Raw genomic sequence first — 16,163 nt, 5'->3', positions numbered from 1 at the left:
ATGCGCCTGGAATTAATTTGCTGAACACTTGGCTTTGCCAGTCTACTTACGACTGACAGAGATATGATCGACAGAAACGTAATCCAATTAAAGGCACACATGCGATTTGGGAACCGGAAAGTCCTGTGCGATTATCCAATAGGAACGCGGTAGACAGCAAAGAGGTTTGTCTAGAAGAATTCGCTGACGAATTGGATTGAGAGTTTTACGCCTGCAGTGATACATGACTCCGCCCCCGGCTTCCATTTCTGAACCGAAGGGACGCCGACGCTCTCGCGTAGAGTCCTCGCCTTTTTTATATACACATTTAAGTAAATAAACTAGGTTCTCTATCGTAAATCAGGACCATTGCGTAAAGGTAGTGAGTGAAACAGGAGTCCCTGTTCATCGTGGTATGCTGTTTGAGTAGTGGCTGGAACTGTAGCTAGCATTTTATTCCCATTTTAACTTTACTAAGCAGCGTTTTCCGCCGTTTTTTTCTTTTCGCCGCCCCGCTCACTCTACACCCTTGTGTGTGAGTAGGGGCCTGCAACGTTGGTTTGGCCACGAGGCGAGTCGGTACAGTTGGAACAGGGCGATGGCGGAGTTCGGTAACGGACTGGCGGAGGAATCCCTACTAGATTCAGACCCCGGACATCCAGAGCTGGAAGACCCGGGTGTCGGTGACGAAGAACCGGGGTTAGAAGAGGGAGAGGCCGCAATTGAAGACCCGGTAAGTGAAGGGCATTGTTTCAGCTGTGAGGGCCCACATGAATACCAGTACACGTTATGGTCAAATCGGAGTAGTAAGTGGAAGCAGGCAACCAATTTGTTGTTTTTCCCCCCCCACAAATCTTGGGTCACATGCCGTGTGCATTGCTGCTATCGCCAGGTCGATATTAACCGCCATTGTGGTTCACGCAGTGCAGTAGAAATGGGTGGTGACATGCGTGATGTCGGCAGCCATCTTGGCGCAACAGCGGCGCCAGTTTCTCTGCGCCAGGGAGCAGCTCGAGCAGCTCGAGCCGTTGGGGGGCGGGGGGGTCCTCGTCTCAAAAAAATGCTAGACGGAGATGCAGGAGACAGTCAGGGGCGAGGGTAGGACAGGCCGCCGCCATTAGCCGCCGCTGTGCGAGTCTACCTGCTCGAGAAGGCGACCTGCTTACGGTAATGACATCTTTGTATTCCATTCACCATTATGCTGACTGCTGCTGCATTTCGAGCACCGGTGTGTGCACTTGCAAATGACCGAGAGTCAGCAGGCTAACGTTAGCTTATCGCAAGCACCAGCATCAAGTGCTGCAGCTAAAATGACCAGAGGAACTGTAACCCGTAATCACTAGTCGCGAGATAAAATGCGGAATTTGCACCTAAAGCTGTGGGGGCTAACGTTAACAACTATTGGCCTGCTTGCTAGATTTGTTATCGTGCGATAAAAGGACCCTGACTGGCTAACAAGCTAGCTGATTTTAACAAAGCTAGGGTGGAGATGGCAGACATGAACCTGACCATTTTTGTCATTTATTTTGGACGACGGTTGGTATCGCGCATCAATGGGACATATGATTAGCTGTGTCCGGTATTATGGTCCAAGATGTACAATCACTGTTAGTCGGCCTAATTTTCATTTCCCAATACCTGCACTCAAGTGCATATTCCCTGGTAATGTCTATGCAGCATGTCCAGGTGGGTTTTGAGGTTGTAGTACTGTCTGTCGGGCAGTAAGAGCGCGGCATACAACGCAGAAATAGGGGGTTGCGGTATTTGAGGGGCTGGGTTTGCATCCTTCAATGTTTTGCTAGGGCAAGGAGAATGAGAGAAGGGAGGGGAGAGAAAGAGCTTGCTCTGAATATGCGACAAAAAATAGGAGCTCCAGCGTGTCACTGTTAAATGGCTTACTTTAACAATCTTGCTGTGAATATGGATTATTCCCTCCTCATCCATGATCTCGACATGCACTATGATGCATATAGCTAAAGGTTGTTGACATTTGATGTGTCAGATTATCAGGCACATGGATACAATAGGGCTGAGAAATGATGGTGCCATTACCATCACGTGCAGTTTTGCTCTCCTCTGTTGAGAAGTCCTGAATTTAATATGCTCTATCTTTGTCACTGCACCCAGTTGTACAAAGAGCCTTTTACATTACAAATCCTGTCAGCATAGGCAGCAGCCCTGGATGGAGCTGGAATGACTCCCACTGTACTGCAGTGCACCACTGTCAGACAGGAGGGTCCGCTCCCACGTGAGGACACAGCCATCTCTGTGTTCACTATAAGAATATTTAATATTTGGATTGTTTTGTGGGTTTCAGTTTTTCTTCTGATCTCAGACCCGATCATCATCACTGCCCCAAATACATTTCCAGTTGTTTCCAAAATGGCTCTTAATTGAACTTGAGTTGTATTAGACCTGAAACAAATCAATTTTCTCATTGGTTGTTATAGTAATTATTTATTGACCAGTTCAGTGTCAAAATGAAATAATAGCAAATGCGTATAATCAGGGGCATGAAGCCAAAATGATGTCAGCCAGAAATATTGTATTTATAACAGAAAGAAATGTTATGAGTGTAGTTGAGTGTTTGCATTTGTACATGGTAAACTACTTAAATAATGAATGTTGTTGAAATTTGTATTGATTACTTTTTGTGTTCTCAAGTGTTTTTACTTGTCATTTGGATTCTGTGTTGTATCTTTTTTGAAAGCTATCTCTGAATATTGGCTTTATACTCATTGAGAAGTGACAGGAAATGTGAAAACTGAGCGCGCCATACTGATTCATCAATTTTATTTGTATCCATTATGTTTTGAATGCTACTCAAGCATATCATGACCCAGATGAGGCACTTTTTAAAAAATGCCTTTTTAAGGTTAACTTTCAAATTGTGGGAGGCAGATAGTGCCAAATTTAGGCTTGGTGGTAGAAAACACTGTAAAAATGTGGGAGATGAGAGGCATTGCAACTATAGTGAAGGTGCAGGACCAGTCAGACAGTTTTTTTTTTGTTTGTTTGTTTGTTTTTGTTTTTTTTTTTAGATGGACTCAATCCCAATGTGTGGATTTTCAGATTTGAACAACGCACACACTTAAGGTCATGTTATGACAGCACCATCACGTACACAGGTTCAGCATCGTCTTGCTACTGTACCATCTTCCCTAGTGTGCACTTGTCAGTGTGGTTGTCAAAGGGGTGTTATGGCAACATTTGTTCATGACTACATTTTCATGGCTAGATTTGGTTAGTTGGTCAGCATTTGTTAGCGTAGCATAACAATCATCCACACTGTGTTATTATGTCACTTGTGATTAATGTTTCAGTGAGTTGTATTGTGCTCATGATGGACTGACAGCTCTGATGGAATTTGTGTCTGTTGCAGGAGCTGGAGGCAATCAAAGCCCGGGTGAGAGAGATGGAGGAAGAGGCAGAGAAGCTGAAGGAGCTACAGAACGAGGTGGAAAAACAGATGAATCTCAGCCCCCCGCCAGGTACGTTTGTGTGTGTGTGTGGCTATTCTGACTTTCCATCTGTCCACATTTCCTATTGCTTTAAAATTAATTGCCACAACCAGTGACCCCAAACTAACAGTTTTATTTTTAAAATGTACATTAAAATATGAGTTCAGATTAGTACTTGGTTATAAGTTTAGTGCATGGAATTATTAGAAAACTATCCACATGTCACTGTCAATACTGAGTCCTTGTGCTGGTGTGCCAAGAATAGAAAGTTGCTTTAAAGTTTTGTTTAAAGTTAGAAAAAGTAATCTAATTCTATAGTTGGTGCATGAGTTAGTTTAATAAAGCATGTTTGTTATGGCTGCACACTTAATTTAACAATCCAACAATATAGTAATAGCATGGCTGCAAGAGACTGCAGTATGCATTTGGAAGGCTTGTTTCAGACTGATACATTCATTAAAATTTAAAGTAGTGGGGTTTATCGAGCTAAATGACATCGCAAAAATACAAGACACAGAGAGAAGTATGGTGAATGAAAGTAATTATGCAGTACAGTTAGTAATAGTCTTAAAGCACAACAACACAGTTGTCAGTTATCATTTTTTATTTGACAATTTATGTAACCTGACACGAATTTCAGCTAATACAAAAGCCAGGCAACTTTTCTCAGCCCCATCCTCAAATGGGAAATTTAATGAACTTTAAGGGACAGTTCACCCCAAAATCAAAAATGCATATTTTTCCTCTTACCTGTAGGAGTATTTATGCATCTAGATTGTTTTGGTGTGAGTTGTCACATTTTGTAGATATCGGCCTTAGAGATGTCTGCCTTTTTTGAATATAATATTGCACTGGGCTTGTGGTGCTCAAAGCGCCAAAAAATACATTGAAAAACTCAACAGCAATGTCTCTTTCCAGAAATCATGACCCAATATACTCAAGATAGTCCACAGTTTTGATGTGAGCAGTTTCATGTAGGAACTATTGGTAGAAAGGAATTAGTTAGCAGAGTGCCATATAGTTCCGTTATATTCAAAAAAGGCAGACATCTCTACTACCGATAACTCCAAAACTTGGCAACTCACACCAAAATAATCTAGATGGATAAATAGCACTACAGGTAAAATATGTGTTTTTGATTTTGGGGTGTCCCTTTTTTAATGCACTAAAGACCTGCACTTGATACACCACCCATCCATTCTTGTCATTCGATGGACTTGCCAGTTGTAGACACAACTTATTTCACATGTAGTTGGAGAAATAACTGTTTTGAAGATTTTGGTTTTAATTGAAATATTTATTTGCTCATGTAGATTTGTTTTCTCCCCTCTCTCCCCCTGTGCAGTTGGCCCCGTCATCATGTCCATTGAGGAAAAGATGGAAGCAGATGGCAGATCGATTTATGTCGGAAATGTGAGTAACCGTCTCTTTGTCTGATACAGACGCTATTTTTTTCACGTTTCTTGTTAAAAATTTTGAGATGACATCAAAGAAAATAATCCAATTCTTTAAGAAAACATCTGACACTGATTCATAACTTAAAGTGCCTATAAAAACTCACCCCACTAAGGTCTGTGGATGGGTATCAGTGGGCATCTGGACACTGCAGTTTCCCCCCCCCATTTGCTTCTTTGCAAAACCACTCATGCTCTGTGAACTAACATGGTGACTGTGAGTGAAGAGCAATATTCAAGTCATGCAACAGATGCTTGATGGGATTTAGGTCTTGGTCACTCCAGGACTTTAATATTGTTGTTTTTTAAGTATTCAGAGCGCTATTCAAGTTACTCTAAAGATGCTTTACATGACTTTGTAGCTTTGCCATTATGTTTGTGTTGTGGTCTTACTGGAAAATGAATCCCAAGTGCATTGTTTGGGCTATGACAAACATAACATGTAGCATGATGACCACAGAGCTAAAGTTTGATTTCATAAGAACATTAAACCGCCTTCCACTTTCAGAGTCTCCTGTGTCTTCTGGCAAACAATGTCTTTCTCTTTGCTACTCTGCCATAAAGCTGTGACTGGTGAAGCACCTGGCCTATAGCTGTTTTTATGCCTTGTCTCCAATCTCAGCCATGGAGCCCTGTTGCTTCTTCAGAGTTGCCTTTTGGTAGCCTCTCACACAGTCACTTTTTTAGGACAGCCTGCTCTAGACAGAATTAAATCTGTGCTATATTCTTCCCATATTTTTTAGGATTAACCTTACTGAACTCTAAAGGATATTCGTTTTGCTCACATTTGTATTTTGAATGTTCCTTTGTTTTCATGATTTAAGGTTTTGTTTTAATAAAATATATATTTTTTTCATGCCACAGTCTCTTTATTTAAAACTTAGGTGGTAATTGTTTTTCATTTCAGCCTGACTCATAAACATACATAAATATGTATAAATTATTCATGTAGTAGTGTCTTATGTAAAGCACAAGCTGATGAAAAATAATAGAAATGTTGATTTTAATTGCATATGCACTATTAGTGATGCAGCTCTCTTGAGGTCTAACCTTCATACTTTCTCTCTTCAGGTGGACTACGGTGCCACGGCAGAAGAGCTTGAGGCTCATTTTCATGGCTGCGGTTCAGTAAACAGAGTCACCATCCTATGTGACAAATACACAGGGCATCCCAAGGGGTAATAAACCATCATAATACTGTACCTTTTCACTATGCAGTGGATGAATTAGTGGAGGAGTGGATATCATCTCAAAGTCACACTGTTGGCAGAGAAATAAGACACAAAATCACACTGTGGGTGTGCAGATTTTATTAAGCATCAATACAAATGATAAAGTTTTACTAGAGCTGGATGGTTGAATGTGCTTTTGTTAAAAAAAAAAAAAAAAAAGCGCAGGGTTCAACAGTAACGGTTGCCTGGGACCAGTTTTGGACCACTGTCAAATAATTTGTGAGTTCTGGTTGCACTTTTCCTGTTTAAAAAAAAAAAAAAAAAGGTATCCGTTGCAGTCAGTATACAATTGTCTGTAAAGGTAAATAAGTCGCATTAAATCCCACCAGAAATGGCTTTTAACTTTATACAAACTAGTTCATTCACCTTTTTAGGCAAATCGATTTACCATTTAGATGTTTGTGATCCTCTTAATACATCAGTGTTACGTCTATAATAAATCAAGATACTAGTGCTGTCAAGCTCTGCATGTTGCTGATTTTTGTTTGCATTTGAGAACTTCTGTAGGTGAGTGATTTATTTTTTTGTTTTTTCTTCAGATTTGCCTATATTGAGTTTGCAGACAAAGAGTCTGTTAGGACAGCCATGGCTTTGGACGAGTCCCTTTTCAGAGGAAGGCAGATAAAGGTAAGAGGTTTTCTAATTTCAGCTTAAGTTTGCCTGTTTTCATAGAGCAACTGGGAGGTTCTCACATTGAGATTTCAATTCGTAGGTCAGAATGACAAGAAAAGTGATACCATTGTGAGATGAAATAAGACAGTGGGCAATGTGACTGCTTCATTGCTCTTAAGAAGCATAAACAAGCAAAAACAGTTACAGAATAAGCACTGTTGGTTAAATGTAGCTGATGCTTGGAGTGACTGTGGTAAAGACTACTTTTATCACTCTGCCAGTTCTGGGTGGGTTTATCCTGATTGGCTGAGTGGGTACGGTCTCCTTTGTGCTTATAGAAATATGGTTATAGTGTTTTACTTTTATTTGTGTTGCTTGACCCAAGAGTAGAGTGGGGTTGTCTTCCAACCAGGCTCTATGGTAGCTTATTTAATGATTATTTGTTTTTCTCTGGTGAAAGTTTTCCTAATATTGACAGTGGCTGATGCACAGTTGGGTATGAAAGGAAAGGTTATACATGCTTTTGTCACTGTGGTACAAGATTGGAACCACTGATATAAAATTATCCATAGAAACCTAAATAGATCTTTATATATTAAACTGAAAGGAAAATTGAATTCAAAATTTATGGAATGAGATTTCACAAAAGCTGTTCAGAGGAGAGCCACAAGACTGGATGTTAGTTTATGTAACTGTCCCATGCTTGATTCTCGCTCCTCAGGTGGGCGCTAAGAGAACAAACAGACCAGGCATCAGCACCACAGACCGCGGCTTTCCACGGGCTCGGTTCCGGTCACGGGGAGGAAGCTTCTCATCGCGTGCACGCTACTACAGTGGCTACACACCACCCAGAGGCAGAGGACGGGCCTTCAGGTGAGCTGACGCCGAGACGCCTCACTTCTGACACCGTGGGAGAACACTGCACCTGCATGCACTGCACCTCACTCACTGTTTGCACTGAAAGGAAAGGACAGGACAAACAAGGCAGACCATCATGGACAGTCAGCGGGTGTTAAAGATTTATATACAGGGTTTCCACGGGTCCTTAAAAAGCCTTTTAAAAGTCTGAAATCGAATAATCTGAATTTTAGGCCTTAAAATGTCTTATTTTGACAGGTCTTAAAATGTATTGGATTATGAAGTTAATGTTACTTTTATAAAGTTGCCTTCAGTCTCTTTTAAATGAAACCAACATGGAACCAATAACTACTACCCAGCTAGTGTGTTGCGCCTGGTGTCCCCCATTTAAGTGTTTTTAACAGCGCCTTAGCCGAATGAAAAGGGGGGAAAAAAACTATGCTGTGAGTTCTCTACCATGTTTTACTGTCACTTATGGTCACACTAGCTTCTCCTCTCTTCTGCATGTTTGACCGTGCGGTGCTCAGCTCCTACACACACACACACACACACACACACACACACACACACACACACACAGCGGACAGCAGAGTAGAGGCCGCAGTGGAGACGGAGAACCAGGTGAAACAAAGGTAACATTTTACTCCAGTCGACAACAACTCGAGTAAAAAATAGAAAACTGAAATTTCCACCTTTGTCCGCAATTGTTGTTTTACTCAACCACAACGTCCTTAAGCTAATACCGAATTGTTATGAATGTGCTAAAACGAAAGCTGTCTGTATGTAGCGTAAGTGTTTATCTTAGTTTGCCACGACTCTTAAAATTTGCCAAATTCTTGTAAACTTAGCTAGTGGCTGAGATAAACCAGCCCCTCCTCTCTCTCCAAGCGGTACCTGCAGGCAGTGAATCGCAGCAGAGGAAGGAGGACCGGAGAAAGGACTGATACTGACTGTCTGTGTTCTTCATTGTTTCTCACTCACTCATTATTTTGATGTCAGGAATATAGCTATTTATTTTACTGACATTTTAGATTTGTTTCCAGTGAGATACTGAGTGTATATAGTCACTTTGCTGTTGTAAACTTTACTGTTGCTGCTCTAGAAACAATATTTAGTTATTTAAAATATAAATCAATTCTAATCCTGTTCTGAATTTATTTGGTTAAAAATGATCATTTAAAAAAATCTAATTCTTTAGTTATGAAAAAGAACCGGTAAGAGTATTGATAAATAACAGGGCTGATAAGATGACGATACAATCCTAATGATACCCCTACAGCTGGTTAGTGGCTTCACTCTAACTTTGCGAGGATGAGCAAATCACAGTTCAAACCCCTTCACTATAAGCCTTGTTTAACCAAGGGGGGGGGGTCAGAAAAGCATAAAGCTGTTGTAAAAAGCCACCAGCAAACGCCTGCCATCACCAAATATTGTTCTGTATTCACATCGAGAGCATCACCAAAGTCCGGCGCGATTTGGATTTTTGAATGGGAATAAATTCATTTACTTAGCAAGTAATTCTGGGACTCCGATTTTCCTTTATATCCTATACTAGATGCCAGTAAATCCTACACACTGCTCCTTTTAACTTGTTGAAACCCTGTATATAAATCTGCAATTATGATGAAATTTTATTGGTATTTGTTGTACAGTCAAGGGATTCAGTGAAGGAGGAAACAAGAATTGCACTGTTAATAAATTATTCCACAGCACATTAGAATATTGCCTCAATTAGTCAGATTTAAAACTGTCCTCTCCTTGTATTTTACCACAAGAAGAACAGGACAAGAAAGCTAATGTCCCAATGAAGAAATCACTGATCATCTCCATTTCATATACTTGATGGGAAAACTCGCAAGGAAACAGGGATGGGGTTCATAAATCGGGAAATTGACAGCTTTAAAATAAATAATACATTTTATATATATATATATATATATATATATATATATATATATATATATATATATATATATATATATATATATATATATATATATATATATATATATATATATATATATATATATATATATATATATATATGACCAGCATAGTTACCTTATACACCCTCGAAAAAACAGGTGAAAAAATTTGTGCATGTGTACCACATACTGCTGGTGGTAATGCCCACAGCACAAGCCTGTATGTGACGCTTTTTTGATAAGTTGAAAATTGTTGATTTTTAGCCATCAAACTGGTTGAGGACAGCTCAGAAAGTGAGGGACATTTGTCACTTGGCTTGGTGCACATTGTTGTCCAGATTATGCTTTTTCACTCTAGACTAAAATGGGTGGATAGTGTAAGAAAGGGGTTTTTAAATGTGGTCACATTGAAAGGACGATATACTGAGCAAGAAAATAAGTTGAGAATGGAAGTGAGGAAAAACAAAGTTCTTCATGATAGGGTATAATCGAGAAGGTAAGTACAGAAGGGCCAGAGAAGCAATCTGAGTATTGTCAATGGAGAGGAGGAAACCTTTCCAAAGGTCTTTACACATTAATTTTAAGATCTGAATTTGTGTGTAGTGTGTAAATATTACAGCCAATTCCCATCCTCAAATCTTGTAGGGTCTAACATTTGTTAGATTGTATTAGAGACTGTAATAGAAACGTAGGCCCACAAACATGCCACGTTGTGAGGTTAGAAATCAACATCACGTCAGTTGTGGGACTGAGGGGCTCATTGCATGCCATATCGCATATAACCATTTCAATGGAGGCAAACAGACTTGGTGCACATCACTTTGTTCTTCCCATGCTGTACATACACCAAGTTTGGGTCAGTGCCAATGCAATCTCCTGCACCATAATGATAACAGAAAGGTACTGGTGCAAAGCTCCGGTGGCTGGTATTTCATTTCTTCTGGAAAGATTGGGATGTTATTTGTAATTGGACTATTTATGGCAGTAGTGATTGCAAACCAATTTGCATAGCTGAGAGGTTTGGTCTGTGTGAAGTTCACTACAGTGGTAGCATTGCTTCACTCTGTTGCAGCTGTGTGATGGTGTTTGTGGTGGGTTTTTCTTGATAGTCTGCCATTACTGTGATCCATATTGAACAACAGAAAAAGGCTGGTGTTGATCAGAGTGTTGTGTACTGGGATTCTGGTGGCTTTCTACATACAGTGTTTTGATGGGCTTTACTTCAGCTCTGCAGTGGGGTCTGGTAGTCTAGTTTCTACTGCAAGGCCACATGGGGTTTGTCACTGTAAGCTTAGTGTTTACAGCATGTGATTAAGACACTTGGCAGTTAACTTTGTGCTAAAGCTGCAAAAATAATCTCAGAGGTTTTGAGCATAACTCAACAACATAACCTACCGTTGCTCTTATGTAAACTGTGGCTAGCCCTGGTAGGCAGTGAGAAATCAAGACTACAAAGAATCTCACTGGAAACTCCATATAAGCCCCATGGAGCTCTATCTTTGGAGCCATCTTGTTTTTTTTCTGTTGAGACAAGAGAGAAGAGGTGTGGTGCCAAACGCATTGATCAGCATGCCAACTTCCCCACACATGCACTGAACTTTGAGACTGAGAGATTCTGATTTGATCATCCCTGCAAAGCATCTGGAACCTTCAGGCCTTGGCTATTGCTTAATACTTAATGTTGAACAAAGAACATTTTCCAGAAGAAAGATGCTGCAGCAGTTATTTTGGAAAAGAGGCTAAAACCCTTCATGCAGAGGTCTTTGTTTCAGTGTTGAAACAGTTTGCAAAGTTCTTCTGACAAGCCCTTATTTAGTCCATTTTATCTTGTTTCATTTTGCCCTTGCTCTTGACTTGAGTATTTGCAATGAATTCCCATTTCAGCAAGGCTGCCTTTAGATAACCACAAGAAAGGGTTACATCTCTATTCATTCCTTTGTGTGAGAAAGTGTCTGAACCACAAGGTCAGAATCTCTCTAATCACTCTGTGTACTTACTCCAGCCACTCCCACACATACCAAGAAACCCTAACCCTGCCAGTTTTCTCACTGGGATTTGGCCCGAGCTACAGGACAAAGCACACAAAGACTGGGGGGGGGGGATATTAGCTGAAAGACTAAGCATTATTTGCATTTGACTTTAAATGCTAAGTTAGCTTATTGGTGTGTATGCATAGGTAAAACATATTGTGATTGTTGAAGTTCTGTCTGACTAACTGGCAGTTATGTGAAGAAAATGAATGTAAGATTTGACACCTCGACCAGCAGAATAACAAAAGAAGTACATTGAACTCAAAAGACTGGGCTAAAAAAAGCATACAAATTAACATTTAAAGGTGGGGTATGCATTTCTAATCCAATATGTCTTTTTGTCAAATTCAGTGAATATCTCTTCACGGTCCGCTGGCTGTCTGTTCTGGTGTTTGTACACAGCCCTGGCTCTGTAAATGGGAAATAAACACAGTGGCTCAGACCGGGCCACACAACACTATTCCAGCCATGATTTGTGTGTCGGGTAAGGTTTAATGACTTGCCCACGGACATTCAGCTTACTTTCTTGTTTGCCAAGATATGCTGTTGTTGTGATGTTAGCTATAGCAGCAGTTGAGTTGTGCGTATTCGTCTCTGGAGCTGGTTTGCTGGCACTGGGAAAGCATCTCGTCCTCTCTGCATGTTAGCTTCGCAGCAGCAACTGTAGCGACAGTTTGCTAACCCACAACCTAGCAACGTTAGTTAACTTTCTTTGTCGTTGTTCGCTCTATATCCTGGTATTTGTCATGGTATTAGATTTCTCCAGAATTGCATACCCCACCTTAACAGTTTTGAATATGTTGTTTGCAGTCAGTCAAATTTGAAACTGGCAGTTCGAAGGTCATGAAATGGTTTTCGTTGTTGCCAATAGGAATTTGACTGCAGTGGCTGTACTCATAATCATAGAAAACACCCTCAAGGGTATTACTGATAGCTACATAGTGTATCTTCCTATTATCTAACAGCATTGGTTAATATGTAATAAGCACCCACAAAGAATAGCATGCAGAGAAGCAGAGTTGTTCCACTTTAACTGGCCTTGATCACTTCTTGGAGAAGAGAGGAGAAGGGCTGTTCGGTTGCTACATCAGGAATTCATCACTAGTCTACTTGAGACCATGCTGCAGTTGAACAGAATCAGGCTCAGATCTGAATCAAATAACACTTTTCACTGGTGCCTTGTCTTGTTGTGGGAACACATTCATGGTGAAGAAAAACACATGGTGAGTTCAGAATCTTTGCATTGACCCATTGTGTGCTTGGGAAGATTTCACAGTGCTTGGCTATGGTCATGCAATCACAGTCCAAGAGTTATGTTTCATTAAAGTATCTAATTGTTGATTGGCTTTGTTTTATAAGAAGTTCAGATTCAACAAGACCACGGCAAGTGTTGTCTGCGCAGGCTAAAGTAGAGCCTCATCTGGCAGAATTTAAGTTTACATGCACTTAAGAAATTGGCCTCTGGTTGCAAAATATTTTCTCTGCTATTACATCCATTAACATCAGTTATCTTCCTGAGTTGGCATGGTAAAAAGCAAAGATTTTGATGTGAGCCAGAAGACACTCATACTGTACTCATGATGTGGAAGAACCTTTGTTTTTTCTGTGCTTATGTGGAGTGTGTTTCATTGCTTGTACATGAATTCCCCCCCCCCCACACACACATACACACAACTCACAGTCCAACTCAGATTCACCCTTACAGCATTCACGCCCAGAAACGAGGGTTCATTACTGCAGCCTGACCTCAGCATCTTGCCCAACAACCAGTTTGGTTTCAGTCTCAGTGTGACCTTTTTGTGTTTTGTTGCCACTGATTGATGTGAGTATGTGAGATGGTGGAGATGATGTGTGGAAGGTTTGCTGCTGCCTGGCTTTTGTGTATGTGTCAGGCAGTGTTTTGGGTGTATAATAATGCTGCAGTTGTGAGTCCTGTCCCCCAAATTGTTGTGTGTGCGTGCGCATGCATCGTGTCTTATTGGGGGTATATGTGTGGTGCTGTTTGTCCTCAAGGTCTTTCCCCACAGTGACCCCAGAGGCGGCTCTCGCAGAGAGAGACAGACAGAGAGAGAGAGAGAGAAAGAGGGAGAGAGAGTGCCTTTGCTGTCCCCTCACACTCACACACTTATTATTCTAATATCTGGAATAAACACTTTTCCTCTCTTGACAAAGCTGCTTTCAGCTTCTTTCAGCACTGTAGTCTCTTCTTCCAGATTGATTTGTTGTAACACAACAGCTTGTATAATCAAAGGCACAATACCGTTAAGATGGTATGTCTATTTAGTAATTTGTGAACCCTGTCCTAAACATTGTCATTCATTTTGATATATATATATTTTTTCCCCTTCAGTTTACTTCTTGGACTGAAATTTCAGCAGACCCTTTCTCTGCCCACAATCATACACATCTATTATATTTTATCACACCAGGAAATTGGTGTCCGTCTTTTTAAGCCAACCAGAAAAAAACTCACCCTCTTTTTCTCTCTCTTTTCCAGGGGCCGAGGGCGAACAACATCGTGGTATTCCCCTTACTAAACACCCCCCTCCCTTCCCAACACTCCCTTACTATCAACCCTCTCCCCCTCTCTGTTCCCATTTAAAAAAAAAAAAAAAAACAAAAACAAAAAAAAAAAAACCCACACACAATGAAAAAAGTCCTCCCCTTCCCCAACAATAAAAGAAGAGAACCCCAGAAGAGAGAAAAAAGACAAAAAAGGAAAAAAAAAACTCTTCTCCTGGACAGAGAGACTGACTGGCCGCAGTGTGCGATTGTGTGTGAGCGTGCGTGTGCGGAGGTTGATGCGGTCACCCCTGGTAAGGTATAAGTTGGCCATTGGGGAAAGAATACGGTGGCAGATTCCTTCATTTGTTGTTTGTTGGTTTTGAGGGGTGGGGAGGGGGGATGATGGTATCTCAGGCTGCAGATGTGTCTCCTTTGGTCTGGCTGTGACCTCCTGCTTTCACACCATCACCAACACAGCCCACCCACTCACCCTCAACCACCAAAACAAGAAAAAAAAGGGGAGGGGGGAGAAACAGCAACAAGAAAAGATACTGTATTATTATTTTTTTTTTTCTTTGTTTTTGGTTTTTAATGTACCGTACATATGTGAAACTTCTGCTAGCCAGAGTAATTGTGGTGTGTGTGTGTGTGTGTGTGTGTGTGTTAAGTTTGTGGTTTGGAGTATATCATTACCTCCCCATCCCCTCCCACCCCCTCAACCCCTTTTGTGTCTGCTGTTCTCTGCACCTCTCACTCCTACCCTCCCTGCATTTTATCCCCCCCCCCCCACCGGCTCGTCACACCATGGATTGTGTTTTTCGCTGTCCACTGCTCTCTGGACAGTGATGGAGCTTCAGTGTTCAGTTGGATTGTACATGCATAGATTATTTTTCTTTTTGTTTTCTCGTGGGCGGTGTTCCTTATTATGCTGCCACCTCCCCACAGCTCGTCCATACCTGTCTCCTCCAACTCAGGCATGGCCCAAGCTTGTTTTATTCCTTTGACAGGCATCAATGTTTTTATTTTGTGCAGCCCCTGCATCTCCCCCCACCCCTTTTCCCCTCTCCCTCTCTGTGCTCCTTGTCTTCCATGTCTCCTCCTCCCCCTCCCCTCTCCTCTCTCTGTATATTAGACCACTTCTTGTCGTTTCAGGTTTCAGGACCAGTGGAGGCTGACGACCCCTCCCCAGGTGGCGCCGGCCCCCCCCACTGTCTCCGCAGCGTCTCTATCTCTCTCTGCTCCCGCTATGCACACTCACCCCATCCTGTCCGTGTGGGGGGGCGGGGGAGGGGGGCAGGGTGACCACAGGCCCGCCGCGGGGGGCATTTACTACAACAGCAAACGCTGATGATGCTTTTAGTCCGTTTCACACTTCAACTCACACACACGCGGACGACACACACTCACACACACACACACACACACACACACTTGTACAACATACACCACAGAACACTGCAGTACAGGCGGCACTTAACAGGCAGCCAACCCAACACGTGATTTATATACAGAGAGCTGAAGCCAACATAGCTGAGTGGCAGGCAGGCAAGTTTGCGTGATTGAGGAAGGCAGGACCAGAGACAAGGGTGTTTTTTGGGGTGTACAGTGCGGACCTTAAGGCGCCCCCTTTCTCTGACTACGCGCAGTGCAGTCACGGCTTGTCTGAGGAAGGCTGATGAGCTAACGGCATTGATTATTAATTTAATAAATGGAGTGGGCCGGAGCTGTTTTTAGGGCAGGGAAAGTCAGGGGTGGGGTTTGTGTGGAGACTTTATTTTTTCTTTTTTTTTTTTGAAAAAAGGGGAGTGGGTTTGAACAAATGTTTTGCTTTTTTTTCTTCTTTTTTTTTAACCCATAAGTCTGTAATTAGGGAAAAAAAAAATAAAGACATTGTGTAAAAATGAGACTGTGTCTATGAGTTTATTCTGACTAATCATTCTCCCCTGCCCTCTCTGATCTGGGTAAGCGATAGTTTAATAGTATGTGCAATGTGTGTACAATTTCAATGGTCCCCTAACAAGTAATATCAGATGGTTGGGGTTTACCATTTCAGAATGACTGACTGACTGACTAAAAAGCATTTTACAATAGAATTACTGCTCTGGAG

General features: G+C 41.5%; 1 protein-coding gene across 3 annotated transcripts; it reads left to right on the top strand.

Annotated features, from left to right (window-relative positions):
• Positions 1-234: 234 nt before the first annotated feature.
• Positions 235-15,540, top strand: pabpn1 (poly(A) binding protein, nuclear 1). Of its 3 annotated transcripts, none has more exons than XM_044177350.1 (7): positions 235-712; positions 3,362-3,470; positions 4,786-4,853; positions 5,966-6,072; positions 6,666-6,753; positions 7,460-7,611; positions 15,209-15,540. In XM_044177350.1, the coding sequence occupies exons 1-7, from the start codon at positions 578-580 to the stop codon at positions 15,402-15,404; spliced, it is 855 nt and encodes a 284-aa protein (XP_044033285.1). In that variant the 5' UTR covers positions 235-577; the 3' UTR covers positions 15,405-15,540. The 3 variants fall into 3 exon arrangements, with proteins under 3 accessions (XP_044033285.1, XP_044033286.1, XP_044033287.1); XM_044177351.1 differs by lacking the exon at positions 15,209-15,540 and adding an exon at positions 14,049-14,174 and having other exon boundaries at positions 237-712; XM_044177352.1 differs by lacking the exon at positions 235-712 and adding an exon at positions 999-1,146.
• The last annotated feature ends 623 nt before the right edge of the window (positions 15,541-16,163 follow it).

This window comes from Siniperca chuatsi, linkage group LG19, assembly GCF_020085105.1.
Source record: "Siniperca chuatsi isolate FFG_IHB_CAS linkage group LG19, ASM2008510v1, whole genome shotgun sequence".
Classification (NCBI taxonomy): Eukaryota; Metazoa; Chordata; class Actinopteri; order Centrarchiformes; family Sinipercidae; genus Siniperca; species Siniperca chuatsi.
Note: the sequence above shows the minus strand (reverse complement) of the source record. Positions and strands in the feature narration are given on the sequence as shown.